At 34.2% G+C, this 24,469-nt stretch overlaps 4 protein-coding genes across 8 annotated transcripts; 2 read left to right on the top strand and 2 right to left on the bottom strand.

Annotated features, from left to right (window-relative positions):
- The first annotated feature begins 5,108 nt into the window (after window positions 1-5,108).
- LOC105783101 (BTB/POZ domain-containing protein At1g63850) lies at window positions 5,109-8,103 on the top strand. The gene is made up of 2 exons (XM_012608314.2): window positions 5,109-6,447; window positions 7,511-8,103. Exons 1-2 carry the CDS (start codon window positions 5,218-5,220, stop codon window positions 7,787-7,789), a joined length of 1,509 nt encoding a protein of 502 aa, XP_012463768.1. The 5' UTR covers window positions 5,109-5,217; the 3' UTR covers window positions 7,790-8,103.
- A 1,954-nt stretch (window positions 8,104-10,057) lies between these two features.
- Window positions 10,058-14,111, bottom strand: LOC105783769 (uncharacterized protein At1g01500). 5 transcript variants are annotated; one of them, XM_012609413.2, is made up of 4 exons: window positions 13,965-14,111; window positions 13,648-13,711; window positions 11,359-12,167; window positions 10,058-10,482 (listed from the first exon to the last, which is right to left on the bottom strand). In XM_012609413.2, the coding sequence occupies exons 3-4, from the start codon at window positions 12,061-12,063 to the stop codon at window positions 10,255-10,257; spliced, it is 933 nt and encodes a 310-aa protein (XP_012464867.1). In that variant the 5' UTR covers window positions 12,064-12,167; window positions 13,648-13,711; window positions 13,965-14,111; the 3' UTR covers window positions 10,058-10,254. The 5 variants fall into 5 exon arrangements, with proteins under 5 accessions (XP_012464867.1, XP_052482915.1, XP_052482917.1 ...); XM_052626955.1 differs by having other exon boundaries at window positions 13,648-14,102; XM_052626957.1 differs by lacking the exons at window positions 13,648-13,711; window positions 13,965-14,111 and adding an exon at window positions 12,791-13,595.
- Window positions 14,112-18,451: 4,340 nt separating this feature from the next.
- On the top strand, window positions 18,452-21,215 carry LOC105782953 (NADH dehydrogenase [ubiquinone] iron-sulfur protein 8-B, mitochondrial). The gene is made up of 8 exons (XM_012608073.2): window positions 18,452-18,625; window positions 18,812-18,890; window positions 19,487-19,540; window positions 19,636-19,727; window positions 19,805-19,918; window positions 20,428-20,495; window positions 20,567-20,678; window positions 20,770-21,215. Exons 1-8 carry the CDS (start codon window positions 18,572-18,574, stop codon window positions 20,863-20,865), a joined length of 669 nt encoding a protein of 222 aa, XP_012463527.1. The 5' UTR covers window positions 18,452-18,571; the 3' UTR covers window positions 20,866-21,215.
- Window positions 21,189-24,457, bottom strand: LOC105782952 (transcription termination factor MTERF2, chloroplastic). Its single transcript, XM_012608072.2, has 6 exons — window positions 23,743-24,457; window positions 23,240-23,648; window positions 22,882-23,097; window positions 22,534-22,641; window positions 21,978-22,252; window positions 21,189-21,768 (listed from the first exon to the last, which is right to left on the bottom strand). Exons 1-6 carry the CDS (start codon window positions 24,420-24,422, stop codon window positions 21,525-21,527), a joined length of 1,932 nt encoding a protein of 643 aa, XP_012463526.1. The 5' UTR covers window positions 24,423-24,457; the 3' UTR covers window positions 21,189-21,524.
- Between the last annotated feature and the right edge of the window lie 12 nt (window positions 24,458-24,469).

Here is a 24,469-nt window from a genome sequence, read left to right as displayed (position 1 = left end):
TTTAGTGAAACAAACAACCATAAATTAAATTTGTTACATAATATTATAGAAGCATTTCCTTGTGGTAATCGAAATTTATTTTATAATAATTAATATCTTATATAAATTTAATAATAAATAAATTTTAATTAAAATTTAATTTAAAGTTACATATATTACATATATGAGAATAAATAGTGAAACATTGAAGTTGAAACGAATAAATTTGGCTAAGGATAATCTAAACAAGTTGTTGTATTTATATTATTAAAATAATCATATTTTATAATAGAAAATATTTATTATGAAATATCTATAAATTGTAGTATATATTTATTTTTGAATAGCAATATAAATATTTTCAATAAAATATTAAAAATATTATTTAAAAATGCTAAAATATATTATTAACATAAAATTGCAATATTAAATAATTTATTAAAAAATTTATATTAATTATATTATCATATAAAATAATTAAATCTGTATGTATAATTATACTAAAATTTATAATATTTGATATCAATATTTTAATATTTTAAAATAAAAATAAAAAATATTATTATAATAATATTATGCTTGATTCAAGTAAATTTTATATAAAAATCAAATTACTTGTAAATGACTTTTTTAGAAAATAACTTATGCTCTTTAAAATGATATATAAGTCAATATCTAGTAAAATTAGCTTCTTCTTCTTTTTTGTTGATTCGTAAGTCATTTTCTATTAACCAAATTGATTTTCATGAAACAAACACACAAAAAAAAATGCAAGAAATAATTTTTGTAAATCATTTTCTATGTAGCAAAACACCTTAAAACCATTTGGTGTTACGCAATTTTATAACTTTTCTACTATTTATATTTTAACAATTTAATCATCATATTTTATGTTTCATTAATATACAACATGCAATGCAATAGTATAGATATTATAGGTAATATTTGTTTTCGTGAAAACATAAAATATATTTTACTCTATAAATAATGTTCTAATTTTTAATTTATAACAGTTTTTATATTTATCCAACTAAATCTTTTATACTTAATTTATAATTTAATAAAATTAATATAAATTATTTATCTATTTTTCACCTAACTCAATTTTTTATCTCATAATAATAATTACATCTTCCATAATGAAAACAATTATTAATTTGTCTCAAACAGATGATCCAGGGGTATGTTCTATTTTCATAAATCATATGATGCCATTAAAAGGTTAGTATTTACTCTTTTTATCGAACTATGATGCTACTATTCTAACTAGAGCCATGCTACGTATAAATTACTGTTAAGCTCGAGAATCATCAAGAGAGGGATGAATTGGTGATTTTAAAATTTTAAAAAAATAAGGCAAACAATGAAAACTCAAGAATTTGTGGTAGTTAAGCTCCAATTGTTTATCTTCACTACCTTAACTTACCACGATTTCCTAAATTCATTAGATTAGAACCTTTTAAGAACAAGGTTTAACCTCTACAAAACACTATCTTTTCACTGGGCAAGATAGAGTCATTTCCCTTATGGTTTCTACTCAAAAACCTTAAGCAAACCCTTACAAATATGATAAATAATAACAATGATTGAAGACATCTCTCAAGGAAGATATTACAATGATAAAGCTCGCTCAATGACAATACAACAATTGAAAAGAATAAAAGAGATGGTTACCCAAGTGTGTGTAACCTTAAGCAACCCCTTACAAATATGATAAATAATAACAATGATTAAAGACACCTCTCAAGGAAGATATTACAATGATAAAGCTCACTCAATAACAGTACAACACTTGAAAATAATAAAAGAGATCTGGTTACCCGAGTGTGTATAAAGAACAAAGAGAATATCGATGAATATATTAGATTTTTGTATAATTGACCTGGCAAACTTGTTTCTTATCTTTAATATGGAGCTATTGACTTGTATTTATGCCTTCTAACAACCTTGGGGACGTTGGGAGTAAATTAGAGTTGTTGCAACATTAAATTTAAGCATTAATTGTAGGTTGCAAATTGCTTATTTTGGTACAAGTGGATTTGTGTCGATATAGAAGTCTTAAAAAATGTGACTGTTGGAGTTCGATGTATTGGCAGAAGACCACTTGTATTAGTAGAAGTCTGAGGGTTTCAAGGGCTCAAACTTGTACCAATACTTGTATTAGTAGAAGGCGCAGGGGAACCCAAAAATGCTTATTGGCTTACTTGTATTGGTAAAAGACCCTTTTAAGTACCGGTAAAGTTTGATGGGTGGTTTGGGGTGTTCTCTAACTTACTTCTATCGATAAAACTCCTCCTAAGTATCGATACAATTGCATGTGTACCAAGAGAAGAACCTTCAAGTATTGGTAGAAGTTCGAAGGAATGCTCGAGATGCTTTCTAACTTACTTTTATCAATACAAGTATCCACTTGTGTTGGTCGAAGTGTCTCAATAAGGTAAAATTGGTCATGAACCAATATCTTTCAAAGACATTTTACAAATCTGAGTTTCTAAACACTTTGAAAATAATTTTAAGGGCCTATATCAACCGATTACAAATTTAACTGAGTAAGAGTTTAAAGTTTTATTTTATTATATCAAAACATTTGAAAAACTAGGGCTAACAATTATGTACCTAACATATCACCTTCTGGCTCACAACCTTGGGAGCACATTTTTTTAACGTATTAAAATACATGAGTTACACACATATTCATTCACTTACACAAATTTAAGATAATTTTTTTATACATTATCAGTCCAAACAATCTATATATATATATATATATATATGTCTTTATTTCTAGAAGTTAATCAAACTCGAATAGTTAATACAATCTATCTCTAATTGGACTTAAGATCACAGGCTTTAACATGAATTTGTTCAATTTAACCTCATGTACTACAAACATTTATATTAATTGCTAACGTAAGTTGTTTTCCCACGTTATATTTAGTCATATAATACAAACTTAGGATTGTAATGTCAACATTTACCTATGTATTTTGATAAGCAATGATGAAACGAACTAAGCGTATGATATGAATCCTAACATACCACGTGTTCCATCATTAATCCTAACATACCACGTGTTCCATCATTCTTTCTTCTTTTTCCTTTGCTCCCTAGCAACCACACTATCTTTTCCTTTACCCACTGCTACCGTATGCTTATCCTATAGTTTCCCTTTCTACATTTTGTATATATATATATATATATATATTATTCAAAATATGATTTTATGCAAAAAAAAACTGTTATAGTTGTATATTTGACCAAAAAGGCAAAACCTATCGATCCTCACAATTTTAATAGTTTGGGAAATGGCCACGTATTCAAGCTCAAGCCACCAAATTCACCAAGTTAAAATTATGCTTCTATATCTTTGTGTGTGTATAAGAGGCTAGCTCGCAAAGCCTAGTAGAGGATGAGACCTATGTAAAAAAAATAGTGGAGGAAGAGACCTTCTGCTATAAACAAAGCAACCATGGGACTAAGAGCTCTTCCACTGTCACCTTCGCAAAACAATATCCCTAAGCAACATTTGTGCACCCAAAGGTTAAGAAGAAAGAGTTCCCAAACAGTGTTTAGAGTTTTAGCTAAGCAACAAGAGACAAATATTTTGACAAAATTTTCTACGCAACATTTGGGTAGAATTAATTTTGTATACAATCTGATATTTAAACAGAGGATGCATTAATGCATCATTATGGTTCTTATTCTCAAATTCTAGCTTTCTTTGCTGCAAATATGACAAATATTTACCATAATTAATTAACCTATTTCCTTCCATTAAAAAATTGTTTGTATTTCACCCTTCTGAACTATTAAGTTTTGATTGCAACTTCATTTTAACACACTAAGTGACAAAGAAAGAAGAAAGAGGAATGTGATTCTTACCAAACAACTTAGCCTATTTATATCCTATCACTTCATGGATTCATTCCTTTGCTTTAAAAAACAAATTAAAGAAAATCCATCTTCTAATTTTTTGTATTTCTGATAGGTGAGAAAGAAGAAGAAGAAGAAACTAAAGTCATTTAAGGCATTGATGACACCCCCATTCAGCTTGCCCCCATAGGCCAAACCGCCCAAAAATTACTAGAAAGCACGTGTGTGGAAGGCTTATGAGTTTGGTTTCATCAAAGTTTGAAGTAGGAAACAAAATAAGACGGTGAAGACGGGAGGTAGAAGATAAAAGATAAACGGTGGAGGGACATAAATAGGATAAGCATACCGTAGCGCTTGCCTGTTCTCTATTTCTTCTTGACGGTACGGTGATGATGGAAGCAGTGGGTAAAGGAAGAGATGGTGCAGTGGCCAAAAGCAGGGAACAAAGGAAGAAGAAAAAGAAAGATAGATAGATAGAAGCAGGGGTGGTGTGGACTGTGGAGAGGAGAAAGATGACAAGGGAAGGGAAGGGAAAAAAGCGGAATTTAAATGGTAATTTTTATAATAGTAAAAATATAATTTTATTATTTAAATAATTTATATTTTATATTTTTAAAAAATTAAATTAAAATTTTATTTTAAAATATAATTTTATATCTATTAATTTAAAATTTCAAAAAATTTAAATAAAAAATTTTCTATTTTAAAGAGGTTGAACACCCAACACCATATTTACAACCCTAGATAAATAATAACCCATAAAGAAAATAAAAAATGATGATATAAAATGTTACATCAGAAACGATGTGATAACTAAAATCTTTAATTATTGTAACCACAGTGTTGCAAGTACTGAAAGCACCCAAAAGTTAGGTGCTAGGTAACTTGAGGAAGCTATAATTAGATGGGGGCATGGTTTATTGGAAGCCCTTGATGGTGCAATGATGATGGAAATAGTGGGTAAAGGAAGAGATGGTACAATGGCTCGAAGCAATGAGCAAAAGAAGAAGAAGAAAGAATGGTGGAAGCAGGGGTGATGTGGAGGAGAAGATGAAAGATGGTAGGTTAAAAAATAGTAAAAATGATGTGGAGCACTAGGTTAGATTTCATCATTCGGCTAGAGGATTAAAATGTTTAATTATTGTAACAATAGTGATTAAATTATAAATATTTTTATTTGAGGGACCAAAATGAAACGCCAAAAAATGGGGTCATCCACGAGTTAGTTTACCCAAAATCAATCAATCATCCTCAAATTACAAGGCATTACCCCCTCGGCCCTCACGTAGTAGTATAGCATTACCTCCCTATTCATATCTTCCTTATCCAAAACCTAATTTATCAATTTCTTCTACAACCTCCTCCATGATACCAAACAGCTATCGAAAGCGTCAGCGCGTGCCTCACCGCCACACCTCCGCCACGCGCCTCTCCTCTACCGCCACTGTCGTCAATTCTTTCTCAGACAAAACGGTCTCCGAATCCTCCCAAAAGCTCCACCGCACCTCCTCCTCCGTATCCACCATCACCACCTCTCCCAATGCCGTTACTTCCTCCTTCAATGATCCCTACACCGCTGACGTCTTACTCCGCCTCTTCGTTGATCGTTCCCCATTCGATTCCGACGCCCCATCCGATTCTTCCCGCCAATCCGACATCCAGATCTATCTCCACTCCGCCGTCATCCGCCGCGCAAAATATTTCGCGGCGATTTTATCCGACTGTTGGCAACACCGAACGAACGCCGACGCCAAGAGCAACAATGGCGCCGAAGGTTCCAGGAGCAATGATAACAATAATAACCTAGTTCAGTTAAACCTTGCCGTTGTCGACGATCCGAACTCTATATCCATCCATTTAACCGTCCTCCAACTGCTTTACACGAGCGATTTTGCGACCGTCATCGAATCAGCTTCCACCGCACTCGAGATCCTCCCCGTGGCTCTCGAATTACTCTTCGAGGATTGCGTGAAATCATGCTTGAGATTCTTGGAAGCCGTGCCGTGGAGCGAGGAGGAGGAGAAGAGAGTGCTGAGTTTGATCCCCTTCTTGCGGGAGGAAGAATCGAAGGAACTTCTCGTCAGGCTTTCGCCGGGGAAAGAAGATTCTTGCGAAGAAATGTTGCACGGCTTGATTTTAGCGGCGATTCATAACCATCCTAATATGGCGTTCGTTAAAGCGTTTGTGGCTAAACTTCTGAGGGATTTTTCGTCGCGGGAATCGGCGAGGAGGGTTTTGGAGAGGGCCTTCGAGACGAGCTTGAAGGTTGTGAAGGAGAGTTTGGAGGAGTATACGAGCCCTGATTTTAGAGGGGATCATAATGAGACGGAGGCGATCCAGAGGTTGAATTTGCATACGGCTATGACTAATGGGAGGCATTTGTTGTGGTTGGTTGAGAGGATGATTGAGTTGAGGGTGGCGGATTCAGCTGTGGTTGAATGGAGCGAGCAGGCTTCATTTACGGCGGATTTGCAAAGAGCGTTTAGGGATGATGCTTGGAGGAATATTGTTCCGGGACTCCCTGCTGTCGTCCTCCGGTGTACTTGTAAGCTTGCCAATGCTGTTGCTGCTGGGACAATATTGGCTGCTAGACAGGTATCAATTTCATTCTTGCAAGTTATTCCACTATTTGAATATGCAGGCGTTTATCATACAGCATTCAATGAATTGGTAAATGTAAAATTGTGTTTGTTTGGTGGAATCAATAAGACTTTGCTGGTCAGGGTTGCTCGTCAGGCATTCAAATGTGAATTGTTTGTGGAATTTTAGGAATTAATCGTCCATGGGAACAAGTTGTTTTCAATTTAGAAGTTGTGATGTTTAAATTGGGAAGTTCAAGCAAGCATATGATAGTCTAGGCGACCGTGCATTATGAATTGCGTATATGATATCTGACCATATTGTTATTTAGATCTTTCTAAGCTCTGCTGCAATACTTATTCTGAAAGATAAACCCCAAGTTTGGCTATTGTTAATTGATTGCTGCAAGGAAGTTCTTGCTTTAGTTTGTTGATTACATTCGAGTCGATGGAAATTCTGTTGGAATGGTAAGTTAGGGTAATCCTTTGGCTCCAGCCTTGATCACTTTTTGGCTACCTTTTAATACATGTGATTTGCTTTTATAGAGTGGTGAAAATAGAAAGAGTGGTCTGTTTTAAAAGAGCAAATATATTCACTGTGGTGTCTTTTGGGTGATGGAACCATATGCTTAATATGCCTACTCAAGTTAGTTTGATAAATAAATTCTACTCAACTTTATGTGCTTTGGATCTAACAACTGTAATAAAATATGAATACTTTTGGTTGTCAAAGACTAAGATCTTCTGAAGAGTAATTAAAGGTTATAATTTTAAAGCAGAAGTGTGGTTCAAGCGTGTGTTGATACTAAGATTACAACAATAAATGACAGTACCAAAGGGGTAGTTTATTCTAACAACAATAAATGACAGAGTACTAAAGGGGTAGTTTATTCTAACAAGATCGCGGGTAATGCCAAATTTTTCTAGGAAATGGTCTGCTGCTTCTTGTTTGGTTTCTGAAAGCTGCGTTACATTCCTTGGTTGTTACGCATGTGTGATGCTCAAGTTTTAAAGAAGTTGAGTGTTTCTTGCCCATCAATGGTGGTCAGGACCTGACTATAGTGTGTATAAAATTTCAGGTTAGAATGAAGCTTGTGAAAGATTGGCTTCCTGTTCTGCTTGTGTGCAAAGACAATGTGTCACCTATGCTACCCAGCCATAAACCACTGCACCTGGAATTGGAGGAAACGTTCTTGAGAATCATCTCAACGCTGCCGATGTCGGATGCACAACTATTGTTGCAACAATGTCTCAGCTTCTCAACCCGAAATGTTGAAGATTGCCCCCACTTAATCACGGCTTTCAATACATGGTTTCGCAGAGCAACTCGACCTCCTCAACTCGAAAATCTTGATTAGAAAGAATGGTACTTGCTTATGGTGGTGGTAGGTGGTTAGTCTCCCCCTTAGTGTCACTCTGGTGATGGAAGTTCAGTTTTTGTCTGTCCAACTTTTGTGCATATAGTAAAGTGGTGCGGTTACGTGTATGGTCAAAACTGGCTTCTTTGTACATAAAACTAGATATTCTCAATCCCAATGTTCCAATGTATGTATGCTACAGAGGCAAAAAAAAAAAAAAAAAACTGAAAGCTTTTGATGCAGTTCCTTGAAATTATGGTGAACGAATAGACCTGGCCTACCTATCGTACGTGGAAGGTGTTGGCTTTTCTCCATGAATTATTCGTATTTTGGCAGTAGATTAAAATTTTATGTTTTTGCAATTACCATGCATTGCACTTTTTTTTTTTAAAAAAAGTTATGAAAAGAATATTAGAATGTTTTTGAAAGTATTGTATGTTATTTGTTAGTAAATATGCAAGTTTATGAGTTGTTCATGGGTCGGGTTATTTATTCAAGTTTAAAAATTAGGTTTTGTTATATATCCAGGTTTAAAGGTCTATTTGAGAAATTGGAAGGTTTGGATAAAAATACGTGGACAACAAATGGGTTTAGGTAAAATTTAAAATCTATTATCTATATGTTAGGTAAGGTTTTTAGTTTATGCTTAACTTGATCCAAATATATTATGTTATAAAAATATTATAATAATTATATATTTATATTAAATTACTAACCCAATAACAATAAAATTTCTTATCCAAAACCTAAAAACTTACTCAAATAACCTAACCTAAAATATGAAAATTTAAAATTATATTTTAATACAATAAAATATTTATTATATTTAAGGTAGTGTTTTTAATATAAATATTTTTTAATATATTTTAATGTATTAGAAATTTTTTGTTTTAGTGTTTTTTAGTGCATTTAGTACATTATATATTTAAAAAAAATCAAATATGGACGGATTGAGTGAGTCTAGGTTTACCTTTCTTAAATTAGGTCGGGCTTAGGTAAAAAAGTAAACCCATTTAGTTCGGGTCCAAACTTGAAAATTTGATCTAAAAAGTATGCATAAGTCCGACCCGACTCATGAGCTGTTCTAATTTGGTGTCTAAGTTATGTGATTTTTTTTCTTTTAAAATTTCAAACTTTGCATGTAATTAAATTTTGTATCAAGTTCTTTTTTGTTAACTGTATGATACATTTTCTCTTTTTCAATACTCGAGAATTCTCAACGTCAAAATCAACATGAAAAAATCAACACAATGGAATCAAATGAAAGCTAGAAGTAAATAGTTTGAGCAGGATGATCCAATCTTCCGACTTTCAAAATTGCACACCTCACCAAGAGAATGAACCTCCTATAAATAGAGCAAACAAGAAGTGAACAATAAACTTGATGAGTTTTACTAAATAGCCGTGCTAAACCAAAGCTTCAAATTTAAAGTCAATCCATAATGATAAAGCAATAATTCTTATCCAATAAACAACTCATGATCAATTATTCATTCCACTAATGAAATAATGAAAGCGATGAAATTTCGTATATTCAAATAAACAATTAAGCTTCCCATGATGAATCATTTTGTGAAAGATGCAAATAAGCACCAAAATATTCAATATAAATTGACTAAGTTCAACAAACTGTAGAAATACTGAAAAATAACCAATCACGGAAAACAATAAGAAAAAGCAGCAACAGCTCTGGCACCCGCGCATTTGCCAACTCTATTCCTTTTTGCCAAAATGCCAGACTAATTTGACGACTCTAAGGGTTTGGATGGACAGTACGTTTACCTGCTGTTAATGTAAAAGTAACGGTAGGGGTGAAATTAAATACTGTAACGTGAGACAAAAAAAATAAGCTAAACGCATCACACTGTCCATCCAAACCCACCTTAAATTTTAAATCGAATCAGCAAGCGGAGCTTTGCAAGTATGTAAGCGTTGAATCTCAATGTTGATAGTATTAATTTGTTCCTCAAAACACCCATCACTTGAGCTTTTTCAATGACAGCAGCACTCTGCGTAATATTCGGTCATTCTTCTGTTGGAAGAAAAGGTGGAATGAGTGCATCAGGAACAACATCGTCGACCTGACTAGCCTTGAACATCTTGCTTGAAATCCTCGGAGTCTTCGGTTACGACATTGTTCTTTAATTCAGAGTATCAAAATGCATTAAGTTTTCTTTGAAATCTAAGAGTGTTGACTTGAGTTAGATTAGCAAGTAATCGCTAAACTGGATCGAAATTTCTTTGTGCGACTCAATTTTAGCTTGAATATGATGGTACAAATAACCTATAACATAAAATAATTTGATTACTACATTGTCATTGATATACATCCAATTTATTTCATGGCCTTTTTTTAATCATAAATTATGAGCTCCTAATCCACATAATGAAGACATGTTAGAAACACCATCTAAGTTAGCCCATGGGAAATATGGAGGACTTATTTCGCAAAGTGAAAATGTTTATTACAGTAGTCGTCTTCGAAAGTTATGGGTGGTGCCTTGGTAGGTACGAACCAGCAAACCTACTCCTAATCCGATTCCCACACAGATGCTTAGACCGATTCCGACACCTACCCTCACACCGGCATTGAACCATGACAGCTCCCCATCTTCCCCCTCAAAATAGTCCACCCCTGAATACAGATACCTGTGTTCTTCACTTTCTGACTTGTGATTCAAGTAATCCAGCATCTGTAAAAACATGAGACAAAGAAATCAAAAGCTATGTCTGTTGTATTACCATAGTTATGATTTAAATATATGGAACACATCAATATGGTTGGCGCTTGCAAAGTCAACACCCAAGAAAAAAGGTTCCAGTCCGGGAATGAAGAAAGGGATTGCAAAGGCTTGATTCGAACTGTAAGATCAACTGGATTAAATATCAGCTTCAAAAGTAGATAAGATGTAACAGCTCCAACATAGAGATGATAGTTGAGTTACTGAATATCATACTAGCATCCAAGTAATAAATAAGCTGGTATATGTTAATGCAAACTTGCAAAGAGCTCAATCAAGGGAACTACATTCCAAGTCATTTGTGGTAGGTTTCTAATTATTACTACTCCGGGGTGTTTGAGGTTTAGAAGGGAAACCCCAAAGAAACAAGACAATACAGCAGAACAATTTCTACCCAAACCTTTAATAAAACGAAACTGCAGAAAGAACTTTTAATGATATTGACCTCAACATGATATTCAGGCTTTCTCTATTCGTTCCAAGGCAAGTATCACACAAACATACCCATCTAACAAAACAGAATGTTTGGGTATTATCTGATCTGCACAAAGGATTACTGACATGGAAATGAGATAAATGCATGCAGCTGTCCCAGTACGGTATTAGTGTAAACAATGTCTTTCAGCGGTGTAGTCCAAGTATCACATTTTGAATTAAAAGTATGTACCATACATATCATCTGCAAACTTAAAAGTATGATTGATTCCTAGGAACGAGGTCAATCAGACAATGAAAATTTAGGGCATCATGAATGGTCTTTTTATAAATTGGGAGGACAACATGTCAGATGAGTAGCTAAGGGGAAACCAGCCAGATTTTAACAAATACCTGAAAAGGGGTGGCTTCTTTCTGATCTTCAGTTGCATCGTGCTCCGGTATCGAATCTAGTATCCCTTTCATTTGTTTCTTCCGTAAACTAGGCTGTAAAGTTCTAGTTAATATAATTGGATTGCCTAAAAATGACCCTGCAACATAGACCTCAACTGTGGGTGAAGTTGAACTTGGACTGTGAAATTGTTTGGTCTTGAGAAAACCAGTGCCTGTAGTTATAACTGATTCACAGTTCATGCTCCACATCGGGCCACTTCCTTTCGACTCTTTGGTGCAACCATTTCTATCACACAACTCTAAAACCCCATATAGAAGAAGAGTATCCTTATTAAAAACCTCGAACTTCATGCTTCCTGTCAGCCTTATGCTATCCGTGCTCACAAAAGTGGCTTCTTCCGATTTTTTGTCTAGCCTATCCCTTCTAAGAAGGGTTGATGGGCCATCAGAATAGATGCCAGTTCTAACACCATTTACTTCAAGAAGTGTATCAGGATTCAAAGGAACATGGTTTAGAGTAAGGTGCATAGGAGTTGATTCATCAGTCTCACACTTGCTTACTCTGACATAGAAAACTCTTAAATCTAGCCATCGTAATGATCTCTTAGAGAATGATTGGTAAGGAGACTTAGGAGAGTGCCTCATAACCATGTGATCATTACTAGTCGGCCCATTTCCATTAGATGATTCATAAACCCTCTCCATAATCACAAAGAATTTAGTACCCCTTGGTAAAACCTTTCCACCTTGATCGAGTTGATAACTTGTTAAAGTCCATACAAGTAAGAAACCATTCCAGCAAGAAAAACCTGCAGGAATGCGAACAAGGTGAAACCAATGTAATTTCATGCAATTGACAATGAAAAACCCAGAAAAGCAGAAAGCAAATAACAGAGAGTGGTGGGGTTTAAATTTTCCATTGAAAACCACTCAACTCAAAGCCAGGACATAAGAAATTGAAAGATGAAACTAAAGAACAAAACATGAGACCTCTCAAGAAGGAAATAGAGAAGGGAGAAATGCAGCCATCAAGTTAAAAAGAACATACAAATGAAATTTTGTTTATTTTCTGCAGCAATTGAACTGAGAAACAAGCAGCAATTCAAGCAGTGGCAGAGGCAAATATAAGGGCAGCTGCTACCAAACTAGAAGTAGAAGGGAAAAAAGAAAGATAAAAGAAGAGATAAGAAGATGGGTAAATAAGGAAAAAAATTCCAAAAGTTCCAAAGTGTTTTTAATCCTAAAAAAGAATATTGACGTAAAAAGCAAAATGAAAAGACATCATTTTGTCGAGTGGTATGTTTGGTCTGAAAAGACAATATTAGGTATATACCAAAAAGAAAAGGCATCCAAAATAAAGCTTAAATTCCAATTCCAGAATTAAACAAAATCTTTATCATGGACTAAGATAACAAAACATCATTCTAATCACCTGAGCAAATTTTTACAAGCACTCTTAAATATTTGGTTCCAAAACGTTTCCATAGGAGATTATAATGAGTCCTCCAATTCTTCCATTCAGCTCACCAAAGATAACATCAAAGCTATCATCATGGTAATATCTTAACACCTACATATACATATAAACACACAAACATAGAGATAGAACAATGACTTGAATCCCACTGGTTCTGATCCGATTACTAATTATATATTCAAACTATCGGTCTTCATTAATCATGTCCTTCTCGTTAATTTAACTATTAAATGATACGACATATCTTATACGACATAATCTAAAATAAAAAATTTAAGGTGCTAACACGGAATGTTTGTCCTCTGCATCAATTTGGATTAGAGTTCAATGAAGATTAAATTAGAGCAAATAAATTGGATCATAGCAGAGAAAAATAACAAAAGCAAGAATACAAAAATCCCCCCACACATATCAAACAAACATTTTTCCTGAGGGCACGTCAAGTTAACAGACAAAAGAAGACCCATCTGTCTATCCCTCCCTCCCTTACATTGTTACATACATTTCATGCCATAACCATCATCCATGTATGATGTGATGTATCTTATTACCACAATAACATCATTTATATCCGAAAACCCGTAATTATATCCCGAAAGAAAACCCGAAAGCTCGAACGACAATAAACGATGATCTGAACCCAGAAAAAGAAAAACACCCAGCTTTGCTTGAACTTCAAAAAGCCTAAAACGATTGCATTTTCTTAAAAGTAATCAGAACCCGAACTCAATTCGATTAGTAAAAACCCGATTCGAGAAAAAATCTGAACCCGCCTCAATCAAATCATTCGTTAACACAGAGACAAAACTCACCTCAATCTTCTTTGTGGCGTAACGTTATCCGAAAGCAATCGAATCTTGGCGTCTACCTGGAGTCCTAACAGCAGCAAAAATGTAGAACAAAATTAATCACACACTACAATCAATGAAAATTACCAAGAACAAAGAACAACCCAAGGGCACAAATTCAGCAAACAAAACTGGGTTGTTCTCGTTTTTCTTTCATTTTCCCTAGAATTATAAATTTCTTTCAGATAATATTATTTTTTTTCAAAATTCTTAAGTGTGGGGTCAAAACGTATCAGACATTCTACAGATCCTTATCCTAGAAAGAGAAAAAGAAGGCTCACTTAGCCTATGTGTTGAAAAAAAAAAAGGTTCTCTTCAATAATAATCGGTTTGTTTTTTATTTTTCCTCCATGGAAGTTTTGCCTGAGAGGTAATTAACGGGTCAAGTCTACTGCAACTACTTTGTTAATGATATTGACATATTGTCGCTTCTATTTGCATATTTGTTGTTTGATAGATTATAGATATTTTCTTTCTTAATCACTTCTTTTTTTCTCCCACTTGATTTTTTCAATCTTCATTTTCCTTTGGTCAGCAAAGAAAATTTGTTGAGATTGAATGTTCCTTCGAGGGCTAATTCTATCAGACCCCACCAAACTATGACTTATATTCAATTTAGTCTCTAAACTTTATAACGTTTTAATTGAATCCTTAATTGCCATCAATCAAATCCTTTGGTTAGCCTAATTGTCAACTTCGAGCGTATTTAAAATATACAGATCAAATTTAAGTATGTCTATATTATTAGTACATTGACAATTTGTATCTATCGTGTTACTGTCATTAAAATTTTAATGAGTACTATTTATGTTTTTATAACATATAGTGATAAGTATTCGATTATTTAAAATTTAATTAAGGTGTTTTAGATATGCTTAACATCATATTTGAGCTACATTTAACAATAACTCGATGACTACGCTGACGAAGAACTTGATTGATATGAAATTTATATTTTAAGGATTTAATTAAAATGTTTTGAAATTTGAGGATCAATTTAAAATTTAGACCATGATGTAATTACCTTTTTAATAAAAAGAAATTGTCATTTTCTTTGTTTATCTTCACGTGTCTCAGAGGATGATTCTGTTGTGTAATAAAATAAGCCCCGATTTTATTTATTTTTCATTTATTTGATAATATTAATTTAATATAACATTTGCTAATTGAATTTGATGTTTTTTAATTTGGTAATTAACGTTTTCTATGATATAATAATTTATTTAGATTTTAAATTTATAAAAAAGTTATTTCCTTTAACCTTAAAATTTATATTTTTATCAAATCACTTTAAAATAAATAAAAAATTAACGGTTTTGTAATTTTTTTGGCATGACATTCACATGGATTGCCACGTGAATTCCACATAAACATTTAATTAATTTTTTAATTTTAAAAAATCAAATAATTTTTTGTTTTAAAAATCATTAAAATTATTTAAAAAAGTATTAAAATTATAACAAAATTTTTTAATTTTAAAAAAGTAATTAAATGTTAATATGTCATTCACATGGCAATCCACATGTATGCCATGTCGGTAAAGTTAGCAAACATCAACTTTCCCATTCATTTTGGAGTGATTTGATAAAAATGCAAGTTCAAGAGATAAAAGAGGCAAAAAAAATTAAATGGTTAAAATGATTTTTTTTGTAAAGCTGATGGGCTAAAAAAGTCATTATGCCTTTTTTATCCAATTTGATAGTTGAACATTTTGGTTTTTTTACCAAAATAACCCAAAAATCATTATTTACGTAAATGGCCCTAGTTAAAAAATAATCATTTAAATGACCTAAAATGAACTGTGTTGAGGGGTTTTAGGCACCCCATCGCCAACACCCATGTCTCAAATCCCTAAAAATCACCTAATGATTGGAAAAGCGTTAAAAAAAATACTCTTTTTTTTTTGCAGGCCATTGTATGGCTGACATCCATGTACTTTTTTTCGATATAAAAAAAATTGGGTTTTGACTTTATGGTGGCTGGCACCACTTTTTGATTTAAAAAAAAAAGGTTTTTGGGTCTTGGCTTTGTGGTGGCCGACGCCACTTTGGATTCTGTTATAAATGTTTGTAAGAAGTTAGCTAATTTACGTGAAGGGAGGCTTGTTCATAGGATTTTGATCAAATATGAATTTGAATTTGATCAATTAATTGATGGTACACTCATTGAATTTTATTCTAATTGTGAAGCTATTGCTGATGCTAAAAGAGTTTATGATGGAGTAACAAATTCGTGTTTGAATGCTTTAAACTCACTTAATATAGGCCTTATATCAATGGGTAGGATTGATCATGCTAAACTAATTTTTAATACACTCATTGAGGCAAATTCAGCTTCATATAATCTAAAGCTTAAAGGGTATGCTGCTTACGGCCAAGTTGAAGATTCAAAAAGATTATTTGAAGAGATGTCTCAAAGAACAATAATTTCTATCAACATCATGATTTCTATATATTCGAGGAGCGGAGAGATTGATAAAGCTTTAAAGTTGTTTGAAGAAACCTTGTGACATGGAATTCAATGATGTCTAATTATATTCAAAATGAGCAATACAAAGAGACTCTAATGCTCTACCTGAATATGTGCAGATTACAAATAGCACATACAAGCTCAACATTCTCAGTTCTCTTTCATGCATGTTCATGCCTGAGATCTCTTCAACAAGGATAATTACTTCATGCACACTTGATCAAAATGCCATTTCATTCAAACGTTTATGTTGGAACATCCCTTATAAATATGTATTAGTGATGCTCACAAGTCAGTTTCCAGCATCTCTTCACCTAATGTCGCAGCATGGACAATTATTATTAATGGGCATGCACACCATGGGTTTGGCTCTCAGGCTATCTTACTTTTTGAGCATATTAAAAGTGGTATCGGCTACCATAAAGCCAAAACTAAAAAACCTTCTCTTTTTTTTTAAATCAAAAAGTGGTGTTGGCCACCATAAAGCCAAAACCCAAAATTCTTTTAGATACCGGAAAAAAATACATGAGTGTCGACCATGCAATGACCTACATTAAAAAAATTTATTTTTTAAACACTTTTTGAATTATCAAGTGATTTTTTGGGGATTGGGGACATGGGTGTCGGCCATGAGATGTCCAAAACCCCTCGACACTGTTCATTTTAGGTCATTTAGATGATTATTTTTTAACCAGGGTCATTTATGTAAATAATAAATTATTTTGAGTTATTATGGTAAAATAACCGAACATTTTTTTTCTAATTTGATGTATAAGTCTTTTTAGGTCTAATATGGTACCTAAATCAAATATTTACAAATTACTCTAATATACTAAGCCTTAGTATATTAGGGCGGTGTGTTTAGCTCCAGTGAGATTAGTTACTGTAGCGGTGAGATTGGATACTGTAGCGGTGAGATTAGAAACAATGGTGGAGTGTGTGTTTAGATTCAAACGCAGCTGTAACGGTGAGGTGAGAATAAAAAATGACTATTAAGGACATCATATTAGAATTGATATATAATAGGAGTTTTTAAATTATTTTAATTTTATAAAATTATTAAAATATGTGAATTTATAAACTAATTTAATAAAATATTAAAATGTATCTTCCAATATTTTATTATAAATATTTTAATAAATTATATAATCAATTTAAATTATTTAATAGATAAAATGATAATTATTTTTAATTTTTTATAGTTAAATATTCTTTTATAACAATGATAAATATTATTTTCACAAATAGTAACATTATACTTGGATCAAATTTTGAAGTATCTAAACGGATGATTTTTAACTTTCAAGATTGGGAAAGAAATTAGTTTAACTTTCAAGGATAAAATGGTAAAATAATAAATAAAAGTAAGGGTATTTTTGTCTGTTAAAAATACCAACAGCTCAGTGAATTTCAATTATTGCTGAAACCTCCAACTGATTTTCAGCATATCAGTGTGGTGGAAATGTCTCTTCACTGAACTGGCATGCTGAACCAAACAGCATAACAGTGAGGTTGGTAGCAGATATTTACCCCAACTGCACCTCGCTGGCATTAAAAGTCAAATCAAAGGAGGCCTAATAGTATTATTTCTAATGAGATAGCAAAAATAATAAATGTATGAATAACGGCATGTAATAGATAATAATTTTTTTTTGTATTTTAAATGATCAATTACTTTTAATTCAATTTTATTTTTTTAATTGGTCTAATCTATCCATTATTATTTTTACATGAAAATATTATGGTTAAATTTTAGTTTTAATCCTTCTAATTTCTAATAAATTTTAATTTTGGTCCATATATTTCACTTAATTTTGAGATTTAATTTATATCTATATACTAAGGAAGGCCTTACATAACACCTATCTATTCATTGTTTTTTCAAAATATTTTTAAGACTGAATTCAAATTAGAATTGTCTAAATTATTCGTTTCTCTATTTAAAATAATAAGTAAATATTCTTTATTTAAATTTATTTATAAAAGTGTATAAATGTTTGTATAAAATTATTTTTTTATTTTTTTAAACAACAAAACAGATTAAACCGAGTCAGCTCAAAGTCAAAAACTATAAACCCAAGCCCGACCATGAGTACAATTTTTCTATGAATAACGAAAACGACACCGTAATCAAACATGAATGTGTTATTCTTGGGCTTAGCCCGTTAGGGAATATTCTCTCCCTGAAGCCCACATTAAGAAAATACTCTTGCCCCAGTTACTGTAATAGGCTTGCAATTGCAAACCCCTAAACGTTGCCGTTTTGGTGTTTCAAGTCGAACCGATTCTATCGAAGGCATCGTGAAAACCCCTCAATTAATCGGGAGATTTTTTTTTTTCCAGTTCCTTGGTTAGCTCTGCTCGGCGACGATCTGATCGTCTTCATCCGCCGGATTAACACCAGCTTCAATCAAAATCAATGGCTGCAATATTCGCTCGTAACTCTCTCAACGCTCTCCGAGCTCGACACCTCGTAAGAACTCGTTTCTTCATCCTCCTCTAGAACCTAATCATTATTTTGCTTTTCAGATCTTTTTATCTAGATTTAAGCTAAATAATTTCGTAATATTTTTATCAAGAAAACGATTTTTAGTTCAATTTTCTTTTATAAGGATTTTTTTTTTTTTGAAAATTTTTATGAATGTATATATATGTATAGGCTGTGTCAGGGCAAGTGTTGCAGGGTTCACAGCGCTACGGGTTGCGACTCAGTTCACGCTCATATGGCACGCAGAAAGGTTGGCCTTTTATTTCATCGTCTTCTCATTTTTATCTAAACCTCAATGTTTACATGTTTATATGTCATGGTTTGAATTTCGAAAAGAGTGTGGAAATGGTGTAAAATGCAGTTCCTTTTCTATTTGGATTCATTGGTCTACCAGAAATACAACTAGAACAGTTTTACCAGATCGGTCGGAACACAAATCGCTACATTTTGTAAAACCTAATTCGATAGGGTACACTTCTCTGGATCATTTGTTAGGAACGAAATGCTATTTATTGGAACCTAAAACATTTCTTTGGAACTTTTATGTATATGTATGTATATAGCTTTTATATTTATATAAACACATAATTCTGAATAAATAAAATTTTAAGTTTTGTGAATTATTTGTTTTACTCAATAGTATTATAATAAACCATGTGTTAAGGGGATCACTAGTCTTACTGAATTGGATCGCTAGTGTTCTTGACTGGGATCATGCGAACCAATTCAGAATTTGCTGTAGAAATAGTGATTTCTTGTAACAGAGCTCTAGAAAATGCATATGAGTGCTTTTAAGTGCATAGCTACCCATGTTTGTTCATGGATGTTTTTATTTGTAAATTGTAGATGATGAAGAAAGAGAGCAGCTTGCAAAGGAGATTTCAAAGGACTGGAGTTCTGGTAATGTAGTGCGCCAGAATGTCTCTGTTTCCATTGCTTTTTACATCATTTTCTTTTAGGAAGTGATTGGTTTCTCGTATTCTGCACAATTGCAGTTTTCGAGAGAAGCATAAACACGCTGTTTCTAACTGAAATGGTTCGGGGTCTCATGCTGACACTCAAGTACTTCTTTGAAAGAAAAGTTACTGTAAGCATCTTCCTAATCATTCTCTTTGGGCTTAGATTGAAGCAAAAGTATGATGCAAACTATCTTTCCTTATGCAGATTAACTATCCATTTGAGAAGGGTCCATTGAGCCCTCGTTTTCGAGGGGAGCATGCTCTCCGCCGATATCCAACTGGAGAGGAACGTTGCATTGCCTGTAAACTTTGTGAAGCGGTAAGTTGGAGCTTTATCCTTTTGGCGCCATTAACTAAATTATTGTTCCTGTTATATGTGAATGGTACCAACATGCAGTGATTCAATAGGGGAAAGCAATTATCAATCCGCATAGAAACTATCCGCTGCTCACTGATATAGGCACCTGACTGGACATGCGAGTGCCACGGGACGTTACCTTTTTAGCCTGTGTGAAAATTTTTTAGGTTGACATACCTGAAACCTTTGGATATTATGGTCACTTCACTGACTCTTTTGGAATATGCATTGAAACCTGGTTTACCACTATTTCCACTATTTGTCTGCGTAACATTCTATGGTTCTACAATGGAAGAACAGTGTCTGCCATTGCTTATCTTGAGAGTTTGCAATCTTTGAAAAGTTGGAGCTGGTCAAACTGTTCCACGGATAGCTAATACATTTTGCAAATCAGATTGATCCCGTCATCTTTATTAAGTATGGATTTACTATCTTGATATAGTTCTCATGAAGTGCTTGTGGTTTATCAGGTATGTCCCGCACAGGCAATCACGATAGAGGCTGAGGAACGAGAGGATGGAAGTCGTAGGACAACGAGGTTGATTCTGTCTTTTTGCTTTTCTCCTATTATTGTTGTCTTCTTTGTCTCACACGAGTTCAACTTTGAAGGTATGACATTGACATGACCAAGTGTATCTACTGTGGACTCTGCCAAGAGGCATGTCCTGTTGATGCAATCGTTGAAGGACCCAACTTTGAATTTGCCACCGAGACTCATGAGGTTCGTCTTTCTCTCAACTAAATCGTATACGGTTACTATCACTTCTTGGTTGTTAGTTGAAGTGAATTAGTTATTGCCGACGTTATTGCAGGAGCTGCTGTATGACAAAGAGAAGCTGCTTGAGAACGGTGACCGATGGGAAACTGAGATTGCAGAGAATCTCAGATCCGAAAGCCTTTATCGGTGAAGTTGCCCCTCTGTTTCCTTCTTGCTTGGAACAACAACTGCCGCTTTCCTAGTTTCTTGAAAGGAAAATAAAAAGAGATGCATGGTCTTGCATATATTAGTTTGTATTTTTGCCCGTTGTGCCTTTGTTGAAGGAACAAGATTTCAGTTTGTGTAACTTTATCCAAATGATGAGAAGGTGCATAACTTTTGTGATATGTTTTGTTACATCAGTTTCAAGTTCGATTTTTTAAAATGATCACCTCTCTATCAAATGCAATTTTACCTTGTAAGTTCTACACTGTGATTGTATTACGACTCTTACCCTAACTTTGAGATGATAAATGTAATAAATATGAGCTTTCATGAAAATTTCAGGCTCATAATTGTCTTCATATATTTAATAGATACACATGATCTAGTACACAATCCCACTAGTATGCACAAACCCTTTGATCCTACGTTAAAGGGGGAAATGGAGATAAATTTCATTAGTATTTACATCCAAGAAATGAATGAAGGTCATTGAGGTTTTAAGAAATATCGAAAGTGGTGTGAGGACCTAATAGAGTCTTTCAAGCTCCCAGCAACAACCCTAGAGAATCCTCACTTCTGGTATGCCCATTTCTCATCTGTCCTCGACTTAATCCTTTACACGAGAACCCAAAAAACGCATTTACATCAGCTGGATAAGCTACTACTTGCCGTCTTCCCCAAGGTACCTTCGGCCATTTGAGAATCAGACACTGCATCATCCATGCGACCGGATTCAAATCTCCGCCTCCTTTCGACCTTATCTGCAACCCTTTGGTTGAACTCTTCATCAGTGCACGCCAACATGTAGCGAAGTTTGAAGTTAACCCGATTCTCCACCATAATTTTGTGCCTCGGAATTATTCGCTCTTCAAGAGAATAGCTGAAAAACCTGTTCAATTTTCACTATGTTGAAGACTCTAAATACGACTTCCCGGTTAAGAAATAATAAATTCGATAAATGGCTTGAGAAATAACACTTTTCGAGTTCCATTAGGATTCAAGAACATCTCAGGTCAACTCCTAGAAACTTGCTCTCAACAAACATAACTATGATCATAACTACTTTTAATGAAATAGATAAAACAGTATTTTGCTTACCTGGGAAATTCAATGACATCCTGCAAGGGGCGTACCATCGTTCTCCGTAAGTATTGATACTTGGGATACAGAAGATCTACTTTGTATCGAAGAAGTTTAGGGAAATCGCCAATCATCTCACCCAGCTGTCTAACTCGTATGCCAAGTGAAAGAAAATACTTTACATTAACCTCAAGGGTTTTTGCTATATTGCAACCCAATAGCTCTGGTCCCAAAGCTATAACCTTACCGATATCCTTCTCTGTAACTCCAGCTTTGGTCATCAAATATATGACCTGTATGATATTCCCGGGTTATTGATCAGACTATATTAGCTTGGCTTAAAATCTTAAACACCATATAGGCAGTAGAATCCCAACATAAACAACACTAACAATAATACCAGAAGCAGAATCAAATATATTTAATGTGTAGTTGAATCATTTGATCCAACTGAAAGTAGAATTTATATTTTAAAAAACTGAGTGTGAATTACATCTTTTAGACGATCATCAAAAATAAAAATATAATCTACTAAAATGCTATTAGAGAGTAAATCAAAAGAAAAAGAACAAACCACTGGCCGAATTTTCTTGTGCAGGCTGTAGGTTAGTAAGGGAGGGAACTTAACAAGCATGTTACCGATGGCATCCTCTCGAACACCAATGTCCCGGAAAAATTGTACCTGCAAACATGATGACCAAATCAATGTCAGCATCCATATTATACAGCATGACATCACAAACATTCAATATAGAAGATTTTGGTTCATGTGAGCTGAAGCATTAACTTCATGACATATAATCTAAATGTACACATTAAGATATAAAGAGGATCACAATGGGAAAATATAAGATAATGAAACAGGAAAGACGTTAGGTAAATAAGTACGACATCTAGGAAGTAAAGTGACAACAATGACAACCTTTGGTGCAATTGTAGCCTCGAAATTGAAACAGAAAATCATTGGTTTAATGGTAAGCATTCTCCTCATTCCATCTCGAGAAATTCCGAGGTAATATAAGTACTTAACAAGCGGCTTCCATCTTTCTTCAATGCTGCAACCCATCAACTGTGGCCTGAAAGCTAGTAATTTCCCGACATCTTCGGTACTGAGCCCAAACTCTTTCAGATAATTAACCTGGATGACCAACAAGAGCATATATCTTATTGATTATGCAGACTAGATAACAATAATTACTCTAACAAAACTTAATAAAAGCAAATCCATAGCATTGTGATCGATGAGCCGTGTTAGAGGAGCAAGTAAATTAGTCAGCGACCTTTTGATTCATCTCTTCAAGAGTGAAGTAGCCAAGTACACCCGGATAATCAAATACCATTGTCCCGAAATCATTCTCATTCATACCCATATTCAAGTAAAAATCGACTCGCGTTTTCACTTCCTCCATACTATAGGACAACAACCTCGGACATCGGCTAATAACGAAACCGATCCAGTCCCTCCTAACTCCATTACTCTCCAAATAATCAACAATCTCATCCAGTTCTTCTAGACTACGATGCAAAATATCGTCTCCGGATTTCAAAAGCGTTGCACCCAGAAATTCTCCTTTCACATAAACCGTCTTCAACCACTCAACGAGCCGTCTTATAGAGTCAAGATTCCCTTTAGACATGCATATCAGCTTTGCAATTTTGGGATATGAGAGGTTATTGTGTTTCAGCCACCTATACAATTAAGCAATCACAAGTAATACAACATAGATATACATTAATCATTTCTATTTCTTTAAAACATGATCTAACAAATGCAATGTCTTACCTTATGAGAGGAACAACATTGGAGTGATCAATAACAAGCTTAGCACGCAAATTAAAGGTGGAATCCTTAAACTCAGGGGACCTTTTCAACGCAGCGGCTTCGATCATCACGTGGTCAATAAAATCCGGCAGTCTATTAACCAAATTCGTCGAATACGTAATCCCAAACTTTCCCTTCTTCATTGCTGCCTTGAAAACCTCCGCTGTTACCTTCCTTCTAATATCAAGCGCCCGTCTTATCATCACCTCTTCATCATCCTCATCGTCTTCGTTTTGGGTTTGGATTACGGATTGGAGAGAAGGGAGAGAATTGGCGTAAATGGAGCCTGGGAATTGTGGGCCGCGTTTGGTGACCAGGGACATTTCTAGGATGTTTTGTTTCTCTTGAGGTGGAAGTATGTGTGGTGGGGTTTTGGGTTTATCTTCGGAATCTCGGTGATGGTGGTGGTCATTTTCGTATTCTTGGGGTGGGTTCTTTGTTTCGTTGGTGGTGGTGGTGGCCAGTTGGCGGTGGTGGAGGAAGGAAGTGGTTTTTGAGTTATGAATACGGAGGACAGGGTCAGGTGCTGTGGTGGTCGGATGGTTAGGGTGGTGGTGGAGGGAGGAGGAGATGGTGGTCGAATGAGGGTAACGGTGGAGATGGAGGTGGAGGTGGAGAGAGGGAGGAGTGTAAGTAAGCATTTTCGGTAATGGTGGGAAATGCACATGGATAAACTAGGGAGGGGTTT

The sequence above is a fragment of the Gossypium raimondii genome, chromosome 13, assembly GCF_025698545.1.
Source record: "Gossypium raimondii isolate GPD5lz chromosome 13, ASM2569854v1, whole genome shotgun sequence".
Taxonomy (NCBI): Eukaryota; Viridiplantae; Streptophyta; class Magnoliopsida; order Malvales; family Malvaceae; genus Gossypium; species Gossypium raimondii.
Note: the sequence above shows the minus strand (reverse complement) of the source record. Positions and strands in the feature narration are given on the sequence as shown.